Source organism: Eublepharis macularius, chromosome 1, assembly GCF_028583425.1.
Source record: "Eublepharis macularius isolate TG4126 chromosome 1, MPM_Emac_v1.0, whole genome shotgun sequence".
Lineage (NCBI taxonomy): Eukaryota > Metazoa > Chordata > Lepidosauria > Squamata > Eublepharidae > Eublepharis > Eublepharis macularius.
Genome location: NC_072790.1, coordinates 181,774,351 through 181,796,274, shown reverse-complemented (window position 1 = coordinate 181,796,274; position 21,924 = coordinate 181,774,351). Strand labels below are relative to the sequence as shown.

At 43.5% G+C, this 21,924-nt stretch overlaps 1 protein-coding gene across 1 annotated transcript in view; it reads right to left on the bottom strand.

Moving 5' to 3' along the window:
* Nucleotides 1-20,867, bottom strand: part of ACBD3 (acyl-CoA binding domain containing 3) — a 30,355-nt gene extending 9,488 nt beyond the window's left edge. The window contains exons 1-4 of the mRNA XM_054979480.1: nt 20,548-20,867; nt 9,124-9,265; nt 7,269-7,409; nt 3,475-3,633 (exon numbers count right to left, since the gene is read on the bottom strand). Coding sequence (XP_054835455.1) covers nt 3,475-3,633; nt 7,269-7,409; nt 9,124-9,265; nt 20,548-20,827 — 722 coding nt within the window. The 5' untranslated portion in view covers nt 20,828-20,867. The remainder of the gene's footprint in view (nt 1-3,474; nt 3,634-7,268; nt 7,410-9,123; nt 9,266-20,547) is intronic.
* Nucleotides 20,868-21,924: the final 1,057 nt, after the last annotated feature.

Genomic DNA, 21,924 nt, shown 5'->3' with positions numbered 1-21,924 from the left:
CAGAGTGGCAGGACTCACTAGCATCTCAGACAGAGGTCTTTAAGATCACCTCCTACCCTGTCTTTTTTACTAGAGATGCCAAGGATTTGTTGCAGTAATATAGATTAAAAGCACACTGCACAAAGCAATACACATGTAGTCTAAGTGAACTTCTGCACTTTGTATGAACTGTCTCTGTGTGTTTTTTTACAGAAATATGTAACTAATACAGGTGTACTTTCATCTTTGACAGCCAATTAATATAGTGGACTCTATCTAAATTAATGTTTTCCAATTGCAGAATGGACCAATGGTGATCTACCAACAACTCTTTTTGTCATTTCTCACAGATTTATAGTTTCGTTTTACAAGTTGGATATAGCATCACTTTTTGACTAATTAGAAGGTTATGTCAGGGCTCGCCGCAGCTGCCGCTGGACGGGGTGCCGGGCGGTCTGCTCCTGATGTCAGAGGGGTGCCAGGGATGCTGCAGGACCCCACTCTGTGGAAGGAGGGGCAGTATACATCACCCAGACTCCCTCTCAATCCACTCGCTGGTCTGCTCAACCTGCGCCACTCACCCCCTTTGGCCTCTCCTCCTCCATCCACTCTCTTCCTGGTCTTTGCTCTGCTCCACTCCAACTCCACTCCATCACTCCTACTCAAACCCACCACCCCAGAGCTCTTCCCAGCCATCTTTTATAGGGCTCCCTTTCTCTGCTCCGCCCTCCTTCCAGCCTGGTCTTGGGCTGCCCCAAGTAGTTGCAGCTGGGGTAGCTGATCTGGCTCCACTGACCAGCACCAGCTGTGCCTTGTTCTCTGGCTGCCTAGCCTCCCTGCCTCTGCTGATTGCCAAAGGCAGTTCCAGCTGCAGCTGGCTGCCAGGCCTCCCTGGCTGAGCTGATTGCTGAAGGCAGGCCCAGCTGTGGCCCCTTGGCTGGCTGCCCAGCTCCTCCAGCAGAGTGCCTCCAGCAGCTCCACCTGGAGGGGCTCGGCTCTTGGCATCTCCTGGGCCAGGCTACTATCCTCTAGCTGGGGCATGGCTCTGGGCTGTTGGGGCTGCTGCTCCTTCTTTTCAGGTAAGGGCTCTGTGTGGGCGACTGCTGGGTCCCCAAACCCGCTATCCTTGCCCCCTTCCTCTGCTCTGCTTAGCCCCCTTTCCTCCCTCAGGGGGGTGGGACTAGCTGGGCTCCCTTTGTCTCCTCTCGCCTTCTGAGGCCTTGTGGCCTCGCCCCTTCCCCCTGCCACAGGCAGGTTCTGGCTCTGTTTGCCAGTCAGAGTGGTTGAACTGCTGCCTCCCGGCTGCCCCCCCCCGGCAAGTCCGGGGGATGGGCTGCTGACCCCGGACAGGTTATACAATAGAAAAAATGAATATTTAATTAAGCATTAAACCAATCATAGTTCGCTTGTGCTATCACATATATTTTGATATCTTGTTTCTCTAAAAAAACTAGAGTATAATTTCAATAAAGGAAATAAATAAACTGTAGAAGGTGTCTGTGGATTTTTATGAGAAAAAGCAAAGCAAGAAGGGCCCTATAAATAATGTACTGATAAGCAGAACTTGTTCAAAGAGCAGCCTCTGTTTGACAGGTATTACTAATTGCTGAAAGCTATCCCAGAGTAAAGATAAATCTTTCTTCTAGGATAGTGGGAGTCCAATTCCAGGTGGTAGTTAAGCTCTTTAAAGCCCTTCACTCTCTAGGACTCACATACCTGAAAGACTGTCTTTCCCATCAGTTCCTGTGTACTAACTGTAGTATTCAGGCTGCCACCTGCCTGCAGTTCCCAAACGTAGGATGGTCCGGCTGGCATCGACCGGAGCCCAGGCCTTTCTCATCATGGCTGCTGATTCACCCATAAGTATCGAACACTCCAAAGGACAAAAGTCCCACCACACCATTAGGAAAGTTATCTCAGTCACATGCTCCCAAAGAAGGTATAGCTTGTTCATGGAAAGAAAGTAGGATATTGCATTTTGCAGAAAACATTTCTGCATTATAATTAAACCAAGAGTTAATGCTGAAAATACTTGCAATCTATCACCTTTTTACAGTACAGGTGCTGCATTTAATGTAAGAAGAACTCTTAAGAAATGCTCTTTGGAATGGGCCAAGCTGCAGCATCCTTATATGAAAACTGGCATGAATGCAGAGAGATGCAAATTTTTGGAGTGTTTTGGAGAGTTGCTTAAATCTGGTCAGCAGCTCTTCAATCAGAATTGCTGGTTCAGACTGCCAAGTGAAGCTAGGAGAAACGCTTTGGAGAGCACCACTGCAAAAGTAAGCCTGAGAAAACCCCTGTTCAAATGCCTGTTCCACAGCTCACTGTGTCCTTGGACTGATCACCATTTTATCAGCTGCAGCCTAACCTGCCTCAAAGAGGCACAGTAAGAATACAGCACCTTGAGCTTCTTTTGAGGAATGCAAATAGGGGCGTGCGAATTGGGTCCGGGGATTGTGGGAAAAGCCAGATTTAACCAATCTGGCTAAATCTGTTTTTCCCAGATCAAATTAATAATTACAGCAACAACAACAACTGTACTTACATACCATTCTTCTAGACAGATTAGTGCCTCACACAGAGTGGTGAACAAGTTAGTGTTATTATTATCCACACAATAAAGCTGGAGAACTGGGACTGAGAGGAGTGGATTACCCAAGGTCACCTACTGAGCTCATGGCAATAGTGGGATTTGAACCAGCAGTGCGCTGATTCACAGCCGAACCACTGTGCTACAGCATGTGTGATTACAGAATCACAGATCCAATCTGGTATCCAGGATCAAGACCCCCGGATAAATACGGGTTAATCTGGAAAGTACAGCTTTGCCCTCTTGCCTGGCTGTTTCCCTTAGCATCTCTCACATTTTTTTCAAGAAGGGAGGGGAGAGGAGGGAGTGACTAATCTGCAGAAGCTTCCCTTGTCTGCCTGGCTTCTGTGAGTCACACTGGTTCAGTTGGGCAAGCTGCAACAGTGTCCTTTGCTTCAGTTTAGTTTGGGTAGAATTCTTTGGATTGACATGATTGTCTGGTTGGATTTGGTTCTGGGGGGGATACTGTTCCCTTGCTTCAGTTTGGTTTTAGTGAAACTGATGATTCTCTGGTGTGATGTGTTGGTCCCCTTGCTTCAGTTGGGTTCTGGGGAGATTCCATTACTTTACTTCAGTTTGGTTCTGTTGGGCTTTCTCTGGGTTGAGCTTGCATTTGGGAGTGTGCCTTTGACCAGTGGTAGCCTTGCTCCTGTGATTTTGTGCTTGAGGGCCAGCTTGGAAACTCACTCACTCCCACACACACACTCCCACAGATAGGTTTCCCCATAGAGAATAATGGCAGGATAAATCCAGGGTTCTTGAATCTGTCCAAACTGGATAAGAGAATCTTTCTGGATTTCAGGAATCCCAGATTTTTGGGGGACCACTGAAACCCAGATGTAGATTTCCCAGATTTTGGGGGGCCACAGACAAATGTGACTAAAAAGCTGCCGTGTACTTACTTTTGCTGCTCCATTCGGAACCTCTCTTCTTCTATCCGCCTCCTTTCTTCTTCCTCCCGTCTCAGCCTCTCTTCTTCCTCTCGTCTACGTTTCTCTTCCTCCTTTTGTAAACGCTCTCGTTCTTCCTCTTCACGTCGCCTACGCTCTTCCTCTTCTCTCCTGTAAATACCATGATTACCATTAGATGGTTCTACAGTTTGAGCCTGTGTTATCCATGCCATTTTGCAACTTGGACAGAAGACTCAAAGCACACATGACTGCTCACTGTACAGAGTTGCTGCAAGAAATTAAGTTATTCCACATTGGTGAAAGAGGAGCTTATGACCTAAAATAGTTTTAAAAGAGAGTTCTGAGATTCAGCATTGGTCACTGCCCAAAACTACTGCTACAAACAGAGCTATTTAAAACTCTGTAACAAAAAGTTTGTCCCGAAGAAATTTCCAGTATTGTACCAAAATTCAAAAATTTAAGGAAAATTCTAGTTTAGGTACATGTGCTGTTCTAACCTCCTGTTTAAAAGCTTTGTTCTCCACAACTTGGAATATTATGTGAAGAGTGCCACTGGTGTATAAGTACAGAAATGGGACTGACAACTACCAGAAAGGAATTACACGCGACACTGAATACAAAGTTCTATACAAAGTTCAGAGCCTATGCTAATATGTTTCTGCATGGAATTGCAGAAGATTAACAGAAGTACTGCCCAACTGCCCAAAAGTATCTGAGAGGGTAACATTTTCAGAGCAATTCTATGTGGGAGGGGGAGTGCTTCGGGAGCCAACTAGCCCAAATGCCAGCATATTGAGCACTTACATCAACGTAAACTCCTGCTATGTTGGCAAAACGCTGTTCTGCCTGGGTTTTCTACAGCTGGAGGGCTGTGGTGGTCCAGTGGGAGTTAATCAGCTCACTAAGATGCTCGAGGCTTGGGAACATTCCCAACACTGGTGGAAAGTTATGCCACAAAAAATGGTGGGAAAGTCAACTGCCTCCCCTCCCCATGCATGACCCTGCCCAAACAGCCCGGAGGAGCACAGGATGCCAACTAAAGGCATGACCAATCCGCTCGCAGCCCTGCAGTAGCCAAGCCCCCTCCCCGGCACCCAATCATGCCCTCCCACCCTACATAAACTCCGTCTGGGAAGTGCCCATGAACTTGGTAGGAAGGGGCATGGTACAAGGCTCTGCCCGAGAGTCCTCTGCCATAGGGACTTAGAGTGAGAGACAATTCAGTGGCAGGGAGAGAGCACAGAGCGGGCACTTAGCAAAACTGGACAAGCACTTTGCACCCACACACCAGGTGGAAAACTAAGTCCAGAATGTCTAACATCTTCCATTACAGAATCCTAACAGGTACCCTGTCTCCAGAGTCTTAGCTTGAAGGGGTGAGGACACATTGACAGGTAAGGAGGAGCTCAGGACTCGGCTGCCCCAAATCACTCATCCACAGCTGCCTCCCCCACTCCCCTCACACATGGGCCAGCACCTCTCCCCAAATACTGGCCTCCACAAATCACAAATGAGGCTGGCAGTAAGGGGTAGAGGTGGACTCTGCCCTCAAAGCACCATAGTCCATGCCTGACAAAGAGGCAGCTGCCCAGGGAACTGTGCTTGACAGAGCTGCCTCAGAGGGAAGGGTGGGGGTTGCTTGCAGCCCATATCAGAGCTGCATGCAGACTCCCTAGACTGTACTCCCTCCCCCCACTTCAGGCAGAGAAGAGAGCTTGACTATGAGTCAGGGTGTCTGGTTGTTGGCGCTCTGTACTCCCCAGTACAGTGGCCAAGCAACACTTGCAGTCGTTTCCATGCAAGATAAAAGCTCTGAGTGACGTCCACAGCAAAGCAAGCTGACACTGTCAATGAGTGCTTCCTGACTGGATGGGTAAGAGCCATCTGGATGCTTGTCATCTCTGCAGTGACGGGGTCTCTAATTGTCCCTCCATGAGGCCATGGATTCTCACAAGGTGCAGCAGACCCGGCCTCACCAGGCAGGTGGCAATCCAACCTGGTGACATGGATGGATGGCTGTCACAGACCCCAGCAATCCTCGCAGACTCACTCCAGGAACACTCTTCTCCCTGACCTGCATTTCACCCTGGCTCGCTCAGAAGCAGAGCAAGAGTTGGCTCGCCCCACCTCCAAAAGTCTCCTGGGAGCAGTAAGCTCATCATAGTCACTACGCTGGAGAAAGCAAGTTGTCAACCTGCATCCAGACATCCTCTTCACATTTGGCAGTCAAATAAAGTCTCTGTTGCACCACAACTCTCTCCATGTCTGTTTGCTTGCCTGTGGATGACAGCAACTCCACGCTCCTCCCTGAACCAACCCCTCCCCATCTGTCACTTCCCCATAGGGCTGGAAAGGATGGGGTGGCTTCAGAATATGCTCCTGGTGACTCTGGACCACCATTTTGTTCTGCTGCAGAACAGTGGAGGCTGATGTCACACTTAGCTTTCCATCCCCCCTTCCCCCTCAGACTCTGCAGGGAGCAGGTTGGGATTTGGAGTATCGCCCATGTGTGTCTGCCCTGGGTGGGGCTCTAAGGAGATCTCACACCCTCCCACAGCACTGCTGACATCTGATAAACCAGGCAGATGGTTGGCACACTGGGGGGTGGGGTTGATGCAAGGATGTGGTAGGGGGGAATTGTGGAGTGATGTGCCGACAAAACCGATGGATCTCTGGGGTGCTTCATCAACAAGACCAGCCCACTCTCACTTTGCTGTTTGCTGCGGGGGGGGGGGCAGATGCAGGGCTTTAGCCCGCCTGTCCCCCTCACTCTGGTGGGGTTCACACCACAAGCACCAGGCATGCTATCCCAACACCTTTCCTCTGAGCCATGCTGATCAGCAGAATATTCTCTGTCTGGCCCCGTGTAGCTGCAGATAATGTAAGAGTTGCAGAGGGGTCTTTTGGCTTGCCTGGCATGTCTCTAGGGAACCACCTCTCCTGGCTCAGGAGCTCATCCTGAGTGTCAGGGGCTGTGGGTTTGAGCCTGACCAACGAGTTCTTGGACCTCCTGCCTCTCTTTTTCTACTTTTCAGGGAGACAGTGTGTGCGTCTCAGAGTGGAAGTAGTGGGGGCGTTTGCAAGCAATCAGTGCTCTGGCTGCCAGCCTGACCCATTCAAGCAATGGGGTGGGTGTCCTGTCTGCCATTTGGGTGGGCATGCCCTCCCTTGCCCAAGGTAGGGAGGGTTCCTCTCCAGTCAGGTGCCACATGACCGCAGGGTCTTTGCACTGAGCACCCACTCTTTGCAGGATGCGAGTGGCATTGTCAGGCAGTGGCTCCAATCACAGCCGATGATTGGCTCTGCCTTTGCCTGCCTCATAGCACTGTCAATGGCAGCTGCCCTGCAACTGGGGGATGTTGCTGACTTTCCAGGGAAACAACAGAGCGTGCTCTGCTGGCCATGCCTAGCCAGCCTTGCATGCTGGCATATCTCCCTCATGAAAGTCCTTTGGGAGAGAACGGGCAACACCAGAGTTTGACAGGTGGCCACATACCTACACCTCAGGAGGGGTTAGGGTTGCACTGTTAATCAGTTTCTAACACATTATTAATATTCTGTATTATTTTCATAATACACTAATACATTTCAAGAGAAGAAGCTGTGTACAAAATTAGTGTTGGTATAAAATCATCAGATTACTATTGGGACAGTTAAACAATTAAAAAACAATCATAATTTAAAAAACAAAACCTTATGACTACATTACTATTTATAAAATTTAGGAAAGAAATGCAAGGTACATCTCAGTATGAGAACTCGCATGAAATGCCAGAGGCAGTTACCTTTTCTTTTCCTGCTCTTCTTTCTCTATTTTATGGGATGTAATATATGTTGAGAAGAGATGGCAGCACCTGTTTAGGAGCTTTACAAACTCCGTCATGGCATCCTGCTTTGCCATGTTCCCAAGACCAGCCCATTCTTTCCTGTGAGGAGGAAGAAATGTAAAGTAGTAACATTTTGTGCCAAGCAAAATGCATATGCAGAGACAGAAGGAAGCAGTTGTCATAGTAAGTCAAGAGATAAAATAATGTTTCCAGTCAGCTGCTGAGGCTAGAATTGCAAAGACAAGTCACTTCTTCCTAGGCCTGTTGGTCGGAGACCTAGACTGAATGCTCACTCTTCAACCAGTTGTTTAAAATGGGGTCTGCATACCTCCTGAACACTCAGGTTCAGAGTCTGTCTTGTGCTCCTGGATGCTGAGGTGACAGTAGCAAGAGTGTTGTTGCCAGGTAAGGCTGTTCCCTTTCCTCAACAGAAAGGATCTGGCCACAGTTACAAATGCCATGGTGATTAGATTTTTATGTGGGGGCTACCTCTGGAAGCTGCAGTTTGTAGATTACCACCACAGATTGTCATCACTTGGAGCATATTACTAGTCTTCTGTCTGGATTTGGTTAGCAACTATACCAACTAATTAGAGAGCCAGCAAGGTGTAGCGGTTGAAGTGTCAGACTAGGATCTGAGAGACCCAAGTCTGAATACCTACTCTGCCATGGAAACTTACTGGGTGACACTGGGCCAGTCATATTCTCTCAGTTTCACTTAACTCATAGGTTATTGTGAGGATGAAATGGACGAAAGGCAAATAATGTAAGCCACTATGGATTTCCACTGAAGAGAAGGCAGGAAATAAAAGACGTAAATAAATAAATAAACAAACCCACAATTAGTCCCTGGGCTCAATTTCAAGCGCTGATTCAAACTTCAACAGTTCAAGATCATAGCACCTTAAGGACCACCTCCAATATGAACATCCCTGACTACTCTGAGGCTCTGTTTCATGCAACTCACATGCCTGAGGTTTGGTAGGTGGCAACAAAAGCCAAGACCTTTTCTGTGAGGCAAAACTGAGGAGCACTCTTCCAAGAAAGATGTGGGCTGTATGGCAACTTAATTACCACCACTCAGGAAACTTTTGTTTCAACAGGGTTTTCAGCTTAGTTGTTTTTTGGCTGGGTTACTGCATTATCTGGTTTTATTGTTGCTAGATTTTATATTGTTGCAAGCCATCTCAAGGACCTGTTAAGTAGAAAAAAATGACTGGATATAAATATTTTAAGCTAGTATTTTAACTAAGATGAAGAAAACTCAAGACAAAATGGATGTGCTGAAGGGTCCTCTGCCAAAGAGGTTCCATGTACCTAGCTTCAGTACTAAGCTGAATGTGCTGTCAGAAGTCTCCTAAATACTGTCCCATGAATAGTAACCTGATCAGCAATAGTTCTGCAGAGATGATGCATACACTCCACAAGTGAAAGACTGCTCATTGGATAATTTCTGAAGAACATATAGGACTCTACCTAGCAATTAAAAAATGTAGCGAACTGGTAATTATTTTTTTCTTTGTATTTCTGTATTATACAAGGACAAAATAGAATTCTATGTCAAATTTGATTAAGTGAAAAGTGTCTCACATTTCAACAAAATTTAACTGTTTTCTCATTAAAATGTAGAGGAAGTTATCCTTTTCCCCAAAGGGTGTAGAACTCCAGAAATTCTGCTTTAGAGCATGCTGAAGATCACTATGTTCATGATACTACACAGACAATAAAGTAGCCATTGGTTTGGCCTAACCAATACGTTTTTTTAAAAGTAATTATTTGATGGTTAACTGCTTTAAAATGGATAGGTTTATACCTTCTGTCATTCCCCAGCACATCAAAGAATCCTACTTCAGGGCAAGTATCCGGATTGTAAGGTCCCAACAGAACCTGTTTGTGCAGAGCTACAAGTCTGAGTTTTTCTTCGTACGTTGGATGAAATGCTTTGCCATCTTTTTCTGAAGAAGAGAAATAACACTATGAATTAAAATGTAGACAGAAATTATTAAAGTCACTGTACTTTTTCTGAAGAGAAATAATGCTATGAATTGAAATGCAGACAAGCATTATTAAAGTCACTGTACTTTACCATTTTATTAGTGAAGCCTTACAACTAGTTCAAGAATTCAACAGTAGCTCCTGAAGACCTGATGTAACAGAATGCTTATCTGCATCTTATTAAGGTTTTCCACTGTTTAGCATAAAGATTTTATCTTTAAACTCTGAGCAGCATTCAGTCTTTGAAGTGAGACCTGAAAACAGCTATTGCTCCTTTGAGACTGTTTGTCATTACAAAGTAATTTATAGGGTTCTTCTTACAGTACTCTCCCCACCAAGACACAAAGACTCCTCTTAAAGGTTTAATGATTTCTTTTATTAAAATAAACTAGTCTTTTTATTAAAGCAAGGTATCAAAATATAAATGCTTGTTAAGATAAAACCTAAAAAGATGGAACAGATGATGGCAACAAAAATTAAATCTCCTAACATTTCTCAATTAAATCTAAGTTTAAATCAATCAGATTTGCTATGAAATGCATTGAAGTTCCCACAACACACATTACAAGAATAAGCTTCTCACCTAGATCTTCATGAGATTTCTTCCAGCCAAACTCTGATCTGTCATCAGGGTTAGCACTTTTATATGTTAACTTACACAGAAATCTAAGATCTTATTCATGTGATGGCATAGGTCAACTATTATTGGTTTGAGATTCAATCAATCATTCATATTTTCAATCATGTGACATTCTACCTAGCCAAAAAGTTACACTATGTCCAGCTCCAAGTTAAGAGATATAAATCAGTGAAGATGATAGGAGAAGTTAAGTAATCAGATCATCACTGGTCCATTCTAACAATTAGAGAACATTTATCTGCTATTGTCCACTATTTTTAATTGGCTATCAAATATGAAACAGCACCTGTGTAGTTATACAGTATGCAAGAAAAAAACTACAGTAAAGTTCATACTGAATTTACTAGAACATATAGGTATCACTAAGTATAATGCACTCTAGTCCATAGTTCCGCAACACTATGGAACTCTATCTCCTGAATACGCACATTGTTAATACTGCAAACGTACCCTTATTCTGTCAAGTTTACAGTGGAAAGGGACCTGGAAAAACTTCCAGGGCAGCTCACCGAAATAAAAAAAGGCCAGTGTCACAAAATTTGAAACTGTGGCAGGCAACTGAACACCACCAATAGCTGCGATTGTCTATGGAAGCAAAGCGGTATCTCTCTCTCTCCCCATGTCAAAATCCTTAGCGTGAGAAACTTAAAGCCAGTTCTACTTTATAACAGAAGCTACTAGGCCAACTGTATTAGGATTGTACCTTCCTTAGTACCACTCAAAAAAGTAGAGGTCCTAGAGTTGAGCTACTGGTTCTCAGCAACTAATCAGCAAGTTTTCTCACTAATACTCTGAGGTGGAGTGGAAGCTAAATGTCTGTAGATGGTACCAACTCTATGACCTGCCTTTTAAAAGAAGGGGAAGCAAATTTTGTTCCCTTCCCCTGAGACAAAGAATTCATACCTTATTTTTAGAAAACTGAGAGGGTTCTGTTTTCACTGTTGACAAAACCAGGGCTCTCCCTTTATCCTTAAAAAGTATTTGCATAGTTTGGACTTCCACTGTCCCTGGTGCCTAGGTTGAGAAATGCTATACTAGGGCATTATATTGTTACTGTCCTACACAAAAGAGCCGAGATATCTGGGCTACAGTCCTAGGCATACTTACTAAGGATTAATTGCCACTGAACTCAATCTCACAATTTTTGAACAAACACACAGAGGAATCGGCTGCAGCTTTTTGCATACTTGCTAGAAGATCTCACTGAGTTCTGCAACACTTGAAGCAGAACAAACATATGCAGGACTGGCCTTCAAGAATACCCAACACAAGAAGTTTCCAGAAGGTCGCACTCCACATAATTATTTCTCATCTTAAGCTTACACAGCAGCTTTTTAAAAATTTCCAAGTATGGGAAGGAGAACTGCTGTTTGGGGAAAAAATTAATGTTCTACAGCCAAGCCTATATATATATAAAAAGATAACCTCTCTATATCAGTGTTATTTTTTTGTAATCTGTAAAGATATGTCTGCCCCTTTATGACTTCACTGATGTGAAATCCTAATTCTGACTACTCAACCAATATGGTGGCATAACAATTATATATTTTTGTATGATATTTTAGTACATATGTTAGAAGGTGATTTAAATGAAGTTGCCAAAATGCTAGTGAAGCAAATGTATAAGTGGTTCTTACTTTCAATTACTGAACAGTAGTTCAATGCAAAAACAGTTCGAGAGGCAAGGATGGGCAGAACTGAAAGAGCTTCAAAAGCCACAGCGCGTGTTTGATTTCATAATTTTTAACTTGGTTTTTCTGATTCATAACCCAAGAGAAAGCAAACACTACCAAATATAACTATATTTACACTGCACCAGAAAGAAGATCTCTTTATAACTTAGTTTCAGCATCATTTCCAAGTACTGACACTGTGATCTGAACTGGATGTTAACTATGAAACAGTAGCTTGCCAGGCTCAATTGTAAGAAAAGCAAAGTTCCAGTTTTCACAAACACATGAAGGAGGCTAAAAGAGTCCCAGTTCATTTAATGAGCTCTCAGCAAGTACCAGAACAGCATGAGCTGATATTTACAAAAACAAATGAATATGAATATCCCATTTCTCTTTCATTGTTTATTGTAAATTACAATAATAGAGACACCATATAGAAACCTTGAGGCACTAAAGACTTATACTGACTTGAACTACTCAAATTATCATGAATAGTGGCCACATTAGCAGTAATGCTGGGAAGGAGGGAAAATTTTGGAGGTGTTTATATGTCACTACAAGATTAACATGTGAATAGAGACCAGAGCAAACAAACCATATATATTGAACTACATGGAGTTAAAGCAGGTCCAATATGGTTCCTGACTAAACTGTTTAGGAAAGTGAAGTTAATAAAAAAACACTAAGTATATAACTGTGTATTCTACTTGCTTTTCTCCTGCAATAAAATGGAGGAAAGCCAGAAAGAAAAGAAAGTAGCAGCAGAAGGACATGGTGGCTCAAAGTAGAATACTCCATGGAATCATGGGATCAAGGGGTTGGGAGACAAAGCAACAGGCCAGACAAGGAGAGGAGAACTGAACACTGCAGATGGGCAGAGGGGATACAGAACAGAGGATGGAAGACTATGGGAGAGATAGATGGAGCATGCTGATTGTGTTCTATACTACTTAGCCACATGGCTGGAAGGTTCAGCATCCATGCAACAGTCTCTGGTTACTCACAATTTAGCAGCTCTCCTCATCAAACCACCTGACTGTTTGATATTGCCAAGCTGTTCAACTTCAAAGCATGCATATTAAAAGAAGATGCAAGGAAAGGGCTGCAGGAGCCTTCAACAGAACTATTATACAAATCCAAGATTTCAAGCTCAAGACATACCCAGCCCCAGCCACATACATTTGCATTGTTTGGGAGCCTCCTGACTAGATGGCCAAAAACTATACACTAGAAGGCACTGGGGAGAAGCCTGCACCTCCCCATATAAGACCAACCTCACATTCTCAGAATGACTGAAATATAATTGTTTCCTCCAATCTGCAACTGATGTTCCATCTGTCCATATCTTCAGAGCCCATATTGTGCTTCTGAATACACTGTTTATACATACCAAAACCATCTCATTAATGACAGCAATGTTTCAAAACAAATTGCCTTTCAGATATGACTCTTATTGTGTCACACAGTCTCACATTTGTCTACTATATTGTCTCAGGGTTAAGAAGAATGAATTTTGATACGATACAGTCACATCAACTCAGATATATTCACATCTGAAAGATGTTCATCAGATATCCTTACAACCACAGTAATCAACCCAATGAACTGAGAAGTCATTGAGGCTATGGATACCCTGTTAAGACCCAGGCATAAATGTGACAAAATATTGCTTGGCATCGCCTACAGCTTCTAACTAAAACAATCTCAAAGATGTCCTACCCTGGACAAGGATACTTAGCTTTCATTGACCCTTCCAATATAAAATGGTTACTCAATAGCATCAATGGACCTCCTAACATAAAATGAGATTTAGGAAATCAGTCCTGCCATGTACCCAAATTCCAACTCTGTCCTAGATCCAGTCAGGCAATATTTCTGTTCCAAATATCATCAACCATACCAACAAGGGCTCATTTACACCCTCCAACACCGAGCAAGACGTTAACCGTTGAAAAAGCCTGTCTCTTGTCCCTATAGGATAAATGGGTCAGTTTCTATGAAAGAGAACCAAGGGACTCAAATCAGAAACAGAAGACAGCAACAGTCAGAAACCAGGGGGACAAATCTCTCAAGACACATTGCTGCTAACCAGAAAACACACCAATAAAAATTATTTCAAAACAAGATTCTGGCATTAAATTGCTAAAATATGGCATCATGACAAATTTAACTCTATTCAATTCAGTCTCAGTTGAGATTGTATTTTTCTTTTCTTCCACAAGTAGTGATATTTTCTTACTAGCTAAACTAATCACCGGAGACTATTGGTAAATCACATTTATGATTTTTTATGAACTTGGGCCTCTACAGAGTGAATTTATGTCTATACACATACCAGAACTTTTTTTTATGTATCACACTACAGATGCAATGTAACTACCAACGCTAAACTGTGCTTGCCTGCCTAGAAGACAGGTCCCTATTGATATAGTCTCTAACTAGCCAGGCCAGCTGGTATTCAGCTGAATATCTCTTTCATTATCAAATTACCTGTAGTTTAGATTCCTAGGTGGTATGCGGGTAACAGTCTTTTTTCAACAGTCTTTTTCTGCAAATGTTGTGGAAAATTCATGAGAGCTACACCACATTACATTAAGCAAGTGGCTTAATGTATTTAGAAGATGTTTCAAGAGGGCAGTTTCAACCTCTCAAGTACTTTGTAAAACAAGTTTTCAGAATTTCCAGGCAACCAAGATCATGGACTTAGAATTTTGTTCCTAATGTATAAACTGAGCAGGGAGGGGAAAGAGGTTTTCTGAAATATTTCAACCATTTACAGTCAACACTCAATAAAACAATAGCATGTAGAAATAAATATTTACGCATCTGACAGTGACATCCTAAGCAGGATTGCACAGTGACATCCTAAGTTTAGGATTGCACTGTTAATGTATGAAAAAAAGGTGGCAAAGTCATTTGTTTTGGGTCATATTTGAAATTTAACTGCTAAGAGAAGCAGAATAGCTTTAGGAAATTTTGAATAATTCCTCATCTTATTGAAGATGCTATCAAGGGAAAGTTGGATACGTTTATTGCCATAAAAAATCAACGGACAGAAGCACCTCCGTCTCCCTTTGGATTGTTCCAAGTTCTCTGCTGAACCCTATAGGTTAAACATAATTTTATTCCCTTTTTATCTAATTGAGAGGGTTTTATTTCTTGAACTCAGAACACAACTTTCAGAATTGACATGCCTGGAAATAAGATGTAATCCTGGTACTGTGAACAAGCTTTCCAAAAAGCCCATAAACAAAACATAGCTCAGGTTTGCTTTCCAAGAGAGAGAGATGCCTGAGGGAGAAGTAAGTAAATAAATTTTTCACTGAGAGCAGATAAAGGAAATGTGATGAGGGAGAATAAGATATTCAAAGGCTTGTGCCTAAGATAAATAGCAAATGGCATCCTCCTATGCCATTTAAAAGAGGAGGTTTCTAGGTTACAACATGCAGTATCTCGCTTAAATTCATTAATGCGCATGAACTTCCTCTATGTTCACTCCCCCCAAAATCTCAGACTTCATCAGTACAAAAACATAACAAATTACAGCCTAATTATAATCCAAAGAGGCCTACAAAATTACAAATGCATTATACTGTCCTGTATCTTAATGAAAAAAGGGAAAGGCCGACCATCAGTCACCAGGTTCAATTCAAGATACTGGCTATCACATATAAAGCCTTTTGTGGCCTTGAAACCTCTAATTTACAAAATCTCCGATCCTGCTATGCTCTGCCATAACAGATTCACTCATCTGAGCAGGCTCTTCTGTGGGTGCAATCCTACTAATGTTGTGGCCCCCATACCCTGTGGAATGGCCTGGCTGTGGTAGTCGAAAAGGCTCACATTCTTCTGTTATAATGAGTAAAGAAATCTAATTCCACCAAGGCTATTTAAAAAGCTTACTATTTTATACTAGGGCTTAGAAAAGATCCCATACTGTGCCTATTAGCAATCAGGCAAATAATGCCTTACTCTATTCTCTCATCAGAACTAATGGAAGTTTAAAAGGTTCTAATAATTTACTGCAAAATCTCAGAATTGTTGCCAAGACCAGTACACCTCCATTTTGTTGGTATCATTCCCCACCATTTTACCAGATCTGAATGGTCTGCAGATTTTACAGACTCTCTGCACAAAATGGAGGTACACTGATACATAGATTACGAGCATGGGATCCACACCTTGACAAGATTGAACCTGAACCCCCTGAGACAATGGCTAGCTCTTCAAAGGGATGGCTTTCAGAACAGTCCTGGGAAGCAGACCCAACAAACATGACCAAGGCATGATAGCTATTATGTTATACAAGTGGGGGGACCGGTGAGGATTTGCAAGCAGCATCTTATTTCCTCTTCCCCCACTATTTCCTCTTTCTCTTTCCTGAAAGTCCCTGTATCCTCTCCCTTTTTTCTGCTTCCTTCTCTCCTTCCCATCCACCAGCCAATTTACCAACCCTTCTTTCCTTCCTTGCCTCCTCCCTGTGGTTGGGTGGTACAAGGACTTGTAGGGGGCACTTCACTTTCCCTTTTATTCCCTCTACCTGCACAATTTCCTCTTTTCCTCCTTCTGGCTGCTTCCTTTTCTCCTTCCTACACTCCAACCAACTTTTTATCAGCCCCCCAACTTCAGCTATATAATTTTATTAGTACTCCACATTTCTCTAGAATGGGAACACAAAGCAGCTTACATCATTTTCCCTGCCTCCATTTTAACACTAAAAAACCCTGTGAGGTCGGTTAGGCTGAGAATGTGTAATTAGCCCAAGGCCAAAGTGTTGATTCAAACCTGGGTCTTCCATATCCTAGTATGAAACTTTAACCACTATACCCCAGTGGCTTTCACGAGGTGGCTGCTTTTGAACAGTAGCATGCAGCCAGTCCTTGGTGAGTTATGCCAATCTCATAGTTTCAATTTGGTTGACAGCCATTGCCAGGCCTAGCTCTGGTGAGACCTTCCCTCAAAGGACAAAACAGCCCTGAAAAGAGCTCTCCTCCTTGCCTTTTACTTACAGAAACCAAGTTTTGAAGGCTGGATAATACTGTTGTGGTTGCCTAATAACTCCACAAGGCCACTACAGAGGGCATTTCTTAAAGTTATAGATACTGTTTATATTACTGGGGGAGTTAGCCCTCTCAATGTATTTTTTATTTTTATATTTCAAATTTGTCAGCAAACCGGTGGATTTTTTCAGGTTTGTGGAAAGATCTGTCTTGTCTGTTCATGGCTTCAGTCTCTGGATTTAAGTAGCCACAGATTTGGCCACATTGGTAATTAGATACAATAATATGTATCCTTATCAAGTAATCAACAACAACAACAACAACAACTGCACTTATATACCGCTCTTCTAGACAGACTAGTGCCTCACTCAGAGCGGTGAACAAGTTAGTGTTATTATTATCTCCACAATACAGCTAGGGAGCTGGGGCTGAGAGGAGTGGCTTACTCAAGGCCACCTACTGAGCTCATGGCAGTAGTGGGATTCGAACCAGTAGAATGCTGATTCACAGCCAAACTACTTAACCACTGTGCTATAGCAGAATGTAGTCTATGCAACAGCTGCCTCCATTCCGTTCAAAGCAAAGACTTCAGACAAGTTCCAATCCCGTCTTTTTTCTAGTTAGAGGACCAGCAGGCCTCTAATCTTCCTTGCCTGCCTCCCTGCTCCAATCAGAGTTGTTAATTCTAACTTTCTCAGACTATCTCATTTGTTTTGCTATTATACTTAGTCCTATAATTGAGCTCACTTCCCAGTGCCAAATTCCACACTGCCAGTACACTGGGGACTGGGGACAGGAATTGTATGAACTTCCCAGTAGCAGCTTCCACTAAATCCCAGCTCTGAAGGGTCAAATTACTATGAAAGAAAACTGGGAAACCCTGCACTGGGCACACATGGTAGTTAATCTTTGTCTTCTCCCCACTAAATATTTCCTCCATGACAACGTACGAAAGCAAAAGTAGCTCCCCCCCCCGCCCTTCAAACATCCAGGAGAAAACAAATACCTAAGACTTCAAAAGTGGATCTTAAGAGTTTTATTTCCAAATAAAGTGTTCATGTATTCCAGAAAGGACCCATGTCAATTTCCATAGTGACCAAACAACCTCAATACAAAATGATTTACTGGGACAGACTTCCAAAAGCAACACCTTCTCATATAAGATGTAAGACTCTGATAATATTTTAGTATATAATGAATTATAGTACTAACACTGATTTATGAAAGATCATCTGAATTCACAACATAATGCTTCTAGACAACAAGCAGCATTAATATGTATTTAATATGTTCATAATAAGAATGAGGTAGCTGAATATTATTATGCCTGCAAATGATTCAGCAACAACAAAAGGGAAGCTCCCGGAGCAACACGAGAAAAACACAAACCGGAGAGCAATGAAAATCGTAATATATAGAATTATTTAATTAAAGTGCAAAAGTGCAAAATTGTGCAAGATTCTACACAGGATTCACTCAGTTATGCAAGGTAATTCACAGGACCAAAGAATTCTGTCACAGAAAACAATCACCAAATTCATATAAATACACAATCAAAAATGGAGAGTGCACAATCAGGGGAAAGGCAGTCCATGTGTCCAGAAATGGAATTAATAAGACAAAGCTAGCCGACGGGCATCAGCTGTTGTTCTCAATTCCCGTTTCGGTTCTTCTTCTTCCAGGGCTAGTATTCATGGACTAATAAGTAAAATTACAGTAATAAATATTAACTACATATTCACAGCTTTGAATAGCTTTGTCTTATTAATTCCATTTCTGGACACATGGACTGCCTTTCCCCTGATTGTGCACTCTCCATTTTTGATTGTGTATTTATATGAATTTGGTGATTGTTTTCTGTGACAGAATTCTTTGGTCCTGTGAATTACCTTGCATAACTGAGTGAATCCTGTGTAGAATCTTGCACAATTTTGCACTTTTGCACTTTAATTAAATAATTCTATATATTACGATTTTCATTGCTCTCCGGTTTGTGTTTTGCAAATGATTCAAGCAACATTCACATAACTTTACTGCCATACAGCCATGATAAGATCATGAATAGAATCCCAAAGATTTAACTTCTAGTATATGTTTACTTAGAAAGGGCAAACCACTGCCACTTATCTCTTGTCTTGAAAACATCATGAGGTGGAATCTTATGTGCCTTGAGTAACTTGTGATTGGATGGCAGACTTTTTAAGTTTCATTGAACTCAGTGTGATTTGCTTCCAAATAAACATCAACAAGACTCGGTTCAATGACAGACCAATACAAACAGCAACTATGAAAAAGGTGTATGCAGGGGTCATGTTTCTTGGGGCCTAATACTTGCATATCTAATAGAGCCAACCAAGTGACCTTTTGAGGGTCTCCATGCACTGCACTCTGGTAACTTTAAAGGATCATTATCTGGGTTACTTTTGGAAGTTACATGTGGGTTCTGTCCATATATCTGTGAAGACAACGACGGTTAATGCTAGTATCTAACTTAAAGAGAACTTCTAGGAAACAGTGATACTGCATGTGGCTCCTGTCTGCAGAATGTAACATGAGAAATGTTACTAAAGGTCTATGACATGAATAAGAAGAAAGGGGAATTTTACTGTTCTTCTTGACTCCTGTTCCATCCACCATGTGAAAAGGTCAACATGAAAAATACACCTCATCCATAATGAACTTGTTTACAATGGGAAAGGAAGGAGAGGAATAGCAAGATTATTGGTAGAGTATTCTTAACCTCAACAGCCCAAGCAAACCTGATCTCATCAGATCTTGGAAGCTAAGCAGGGTTGGCCTTGGTTAGTAATTGGATGGGAAACTTCCAACAAAAACCAGAGTTACAGAGGCAGGCAATGCCAAACCATCTCTGTTAGTCTCTTGCCATGAAAACCCCACCAAGGGTCACTATAAATCAGCTATGACTTGACAGCACTCTCCACCACCAGGTGCAGCCCTTTTCCATGCAAAACAGGATACATGGAATGTGCTGTAGTTCACAATACTGTTACAGAAAAGTCAACATACATAGTGTGTGTGGGGGTAAGTGTGGAGGAAGTTACTTGTTAAAAATTGTTTAATCCAGATAACAGATCCTGCTCTTATGCAATAAGCAGTGCTTCCATTAAGAGAATCACAGCCCCTTTCTTCTTCTTCACAAACACAAAGATGTTTGTTTTACATAAGAATCCTTAGTGCTTTCACATGAATATTGCCATAAGTGCCTTGAAAAAAAGCTAAAATATGCACAAATCAATAAGCAAGTGATCTATTAGCAAGCTCATCTGACTCACTCCTGACTGTATACTATCCACTGCATCTTCTTGTGGTTTCCTCCAAGCTTTACTTAAGGACATATCTAAAACACCCTGCAAAGACTGATCTGTCCAAGGCCACAGGGAAAATATTAGCTACACCTATGACAGGCCATTTTAAGGATATAAACATTATTTTGAAGGAAGCAACAGGGCAGGAACTAGACCTTAATAAAGTTAATCCTGAGGGCTCAAATTACACTATCTCTTCATATTTTTGACAAATGACAATTATTCTACACATTACATACCATAACAGTCATTTCCAAAGTCTCTCTCTCTCTCTCTGAGAGAGGGAGATCAGGTAGATGGTGTAATACATGTTTGAACTAGCCCTTTAAGTACACTAGTCTGCCTCGTTCACATTATCGGTGCCACCGGCTGTAAAAAGTCACCCCCTCCTCTGCCGGTATTACGAGATACCACCCCAACAGCCCTCTGCAGGAGGCAGATCACCGGCCCGCATTTTCTTGCACCAGTTCCAGGAGTACCAAGTAGCCTCGAGATGTTCCCGGTCAGCTGCTTTGGCAGCTTCCCAAACGAGGCCCTCCAGCACCCACCCTTGATGGGGACGGCTGGGAGGGGAAGCGGGGACGGGGGCGCCTGCCCGGTCACCTTTGAAGAAGCGCAGCGCCAGGCCGTACAGTTCCTCCAGGCCGAAGCCCCACCGCCGCTCCAGGCTCAGCGCCCCATCGCCGCTATCCCCGCCGGCGTCGGCGTCGGCCTCCCGCCCAGGCTGAGTCCCTGTCCCTGCCCGGCCGACGCGGCCCACCCCGGCAGGGAGCGGCCTGACGTCTGGCTGGCCCGGCCTGGCGTCCTCCGAGTCCGGGCTCAGGGTCAGGCCGTCGATGGAGACCTCCAGCCGCTCTGAGCTCAGCGCCGCCGCGGCCGCCATCACCTGCCTCGCCCCCTGCTGCTCAGCTGGGCGGCCACGTCTCGACTTCCTGCTCCCTCCTCACGACCCGGATCTTCCGGCTCCGAACGGCCCGGCGAGGCTGGCGGGTAGGAGGGAGGAAGCGGCGTCTGGCGCAGCCTCACCTTCTTCCCCTTCAGGTGCCCCTTGGACGTTTCCTCGCTGTAGACTTTGCTCCTAGGAGGCACGCTCCTTTGGGAGCGAATGCAGGCGTATTCGACAGGGCTTTCTTTGGAGCACAGTTGGGCTGCCGCCTTGCTGGTGTCGCAGGTGCGCCGCAAGGCGAAGGGCTGGAGATGTTATTGCTGCCGCGCCAAACCTGTTGAATTGGTGTAGGCGCCCCGTCAGAAAAGAAGGTGGCAATCCAGAAGCTCCACATGTATTTTCAACAGGATTTAAGTCCGGGGGACGAGACCAACAAGATTTTCCGCGTGGAAGCTTTCGAGAGTCAGAGCTTCCTTCTTCAGACAAGTAGGAAACCCTGAAAATCTTGTTGGCCTCTAAGGTCTCAAATCCTACTGTTCGGCTATAAATATCTTTTCAAGCCCGTCCGCCGAAAAACATTTGTCTTCAGATATTTTACAGAATAAATCAGGAGTCCAGTGGCACCTCACAGACTAACATTTATTCAAGCAGAAGCTTCCTATTAGCCAGATACTCGTTTTCCTGACCAGGAATCAGCAGGTGAAACATCTGGCCATGGACACTCAGCTCAGGATAATGCTTCGCCTGTTGATTTCCATGCCTATTTTTCAGCTGCTGAAGGCACAAGGGGAAAGTGCCCAGCCCTTTTTTGTGCTACTTTATATAATCGTGAATGGACACCTCTCCCTGGTTCCATGCCCTTGCACTGCTACAGCAGGTGGGGATCTCCACACACTCGCTGAAGAGAGCCAGGACAGTGGTTCTCAAACTGGCTTGCAACCCCAAAATCAGTTATAACTGCTTCACACATAGTTTGCAAGGCCAGGAGGGAAGAGGACAACAGTGTGAGCTGAGAGACAGGTCTGGAAGGCTCAGGGGCCTTCCCCTCCCAGCCCTTCTTTTGTTGTTTTTCAGTCACAAGAGAGAGAGCTAGT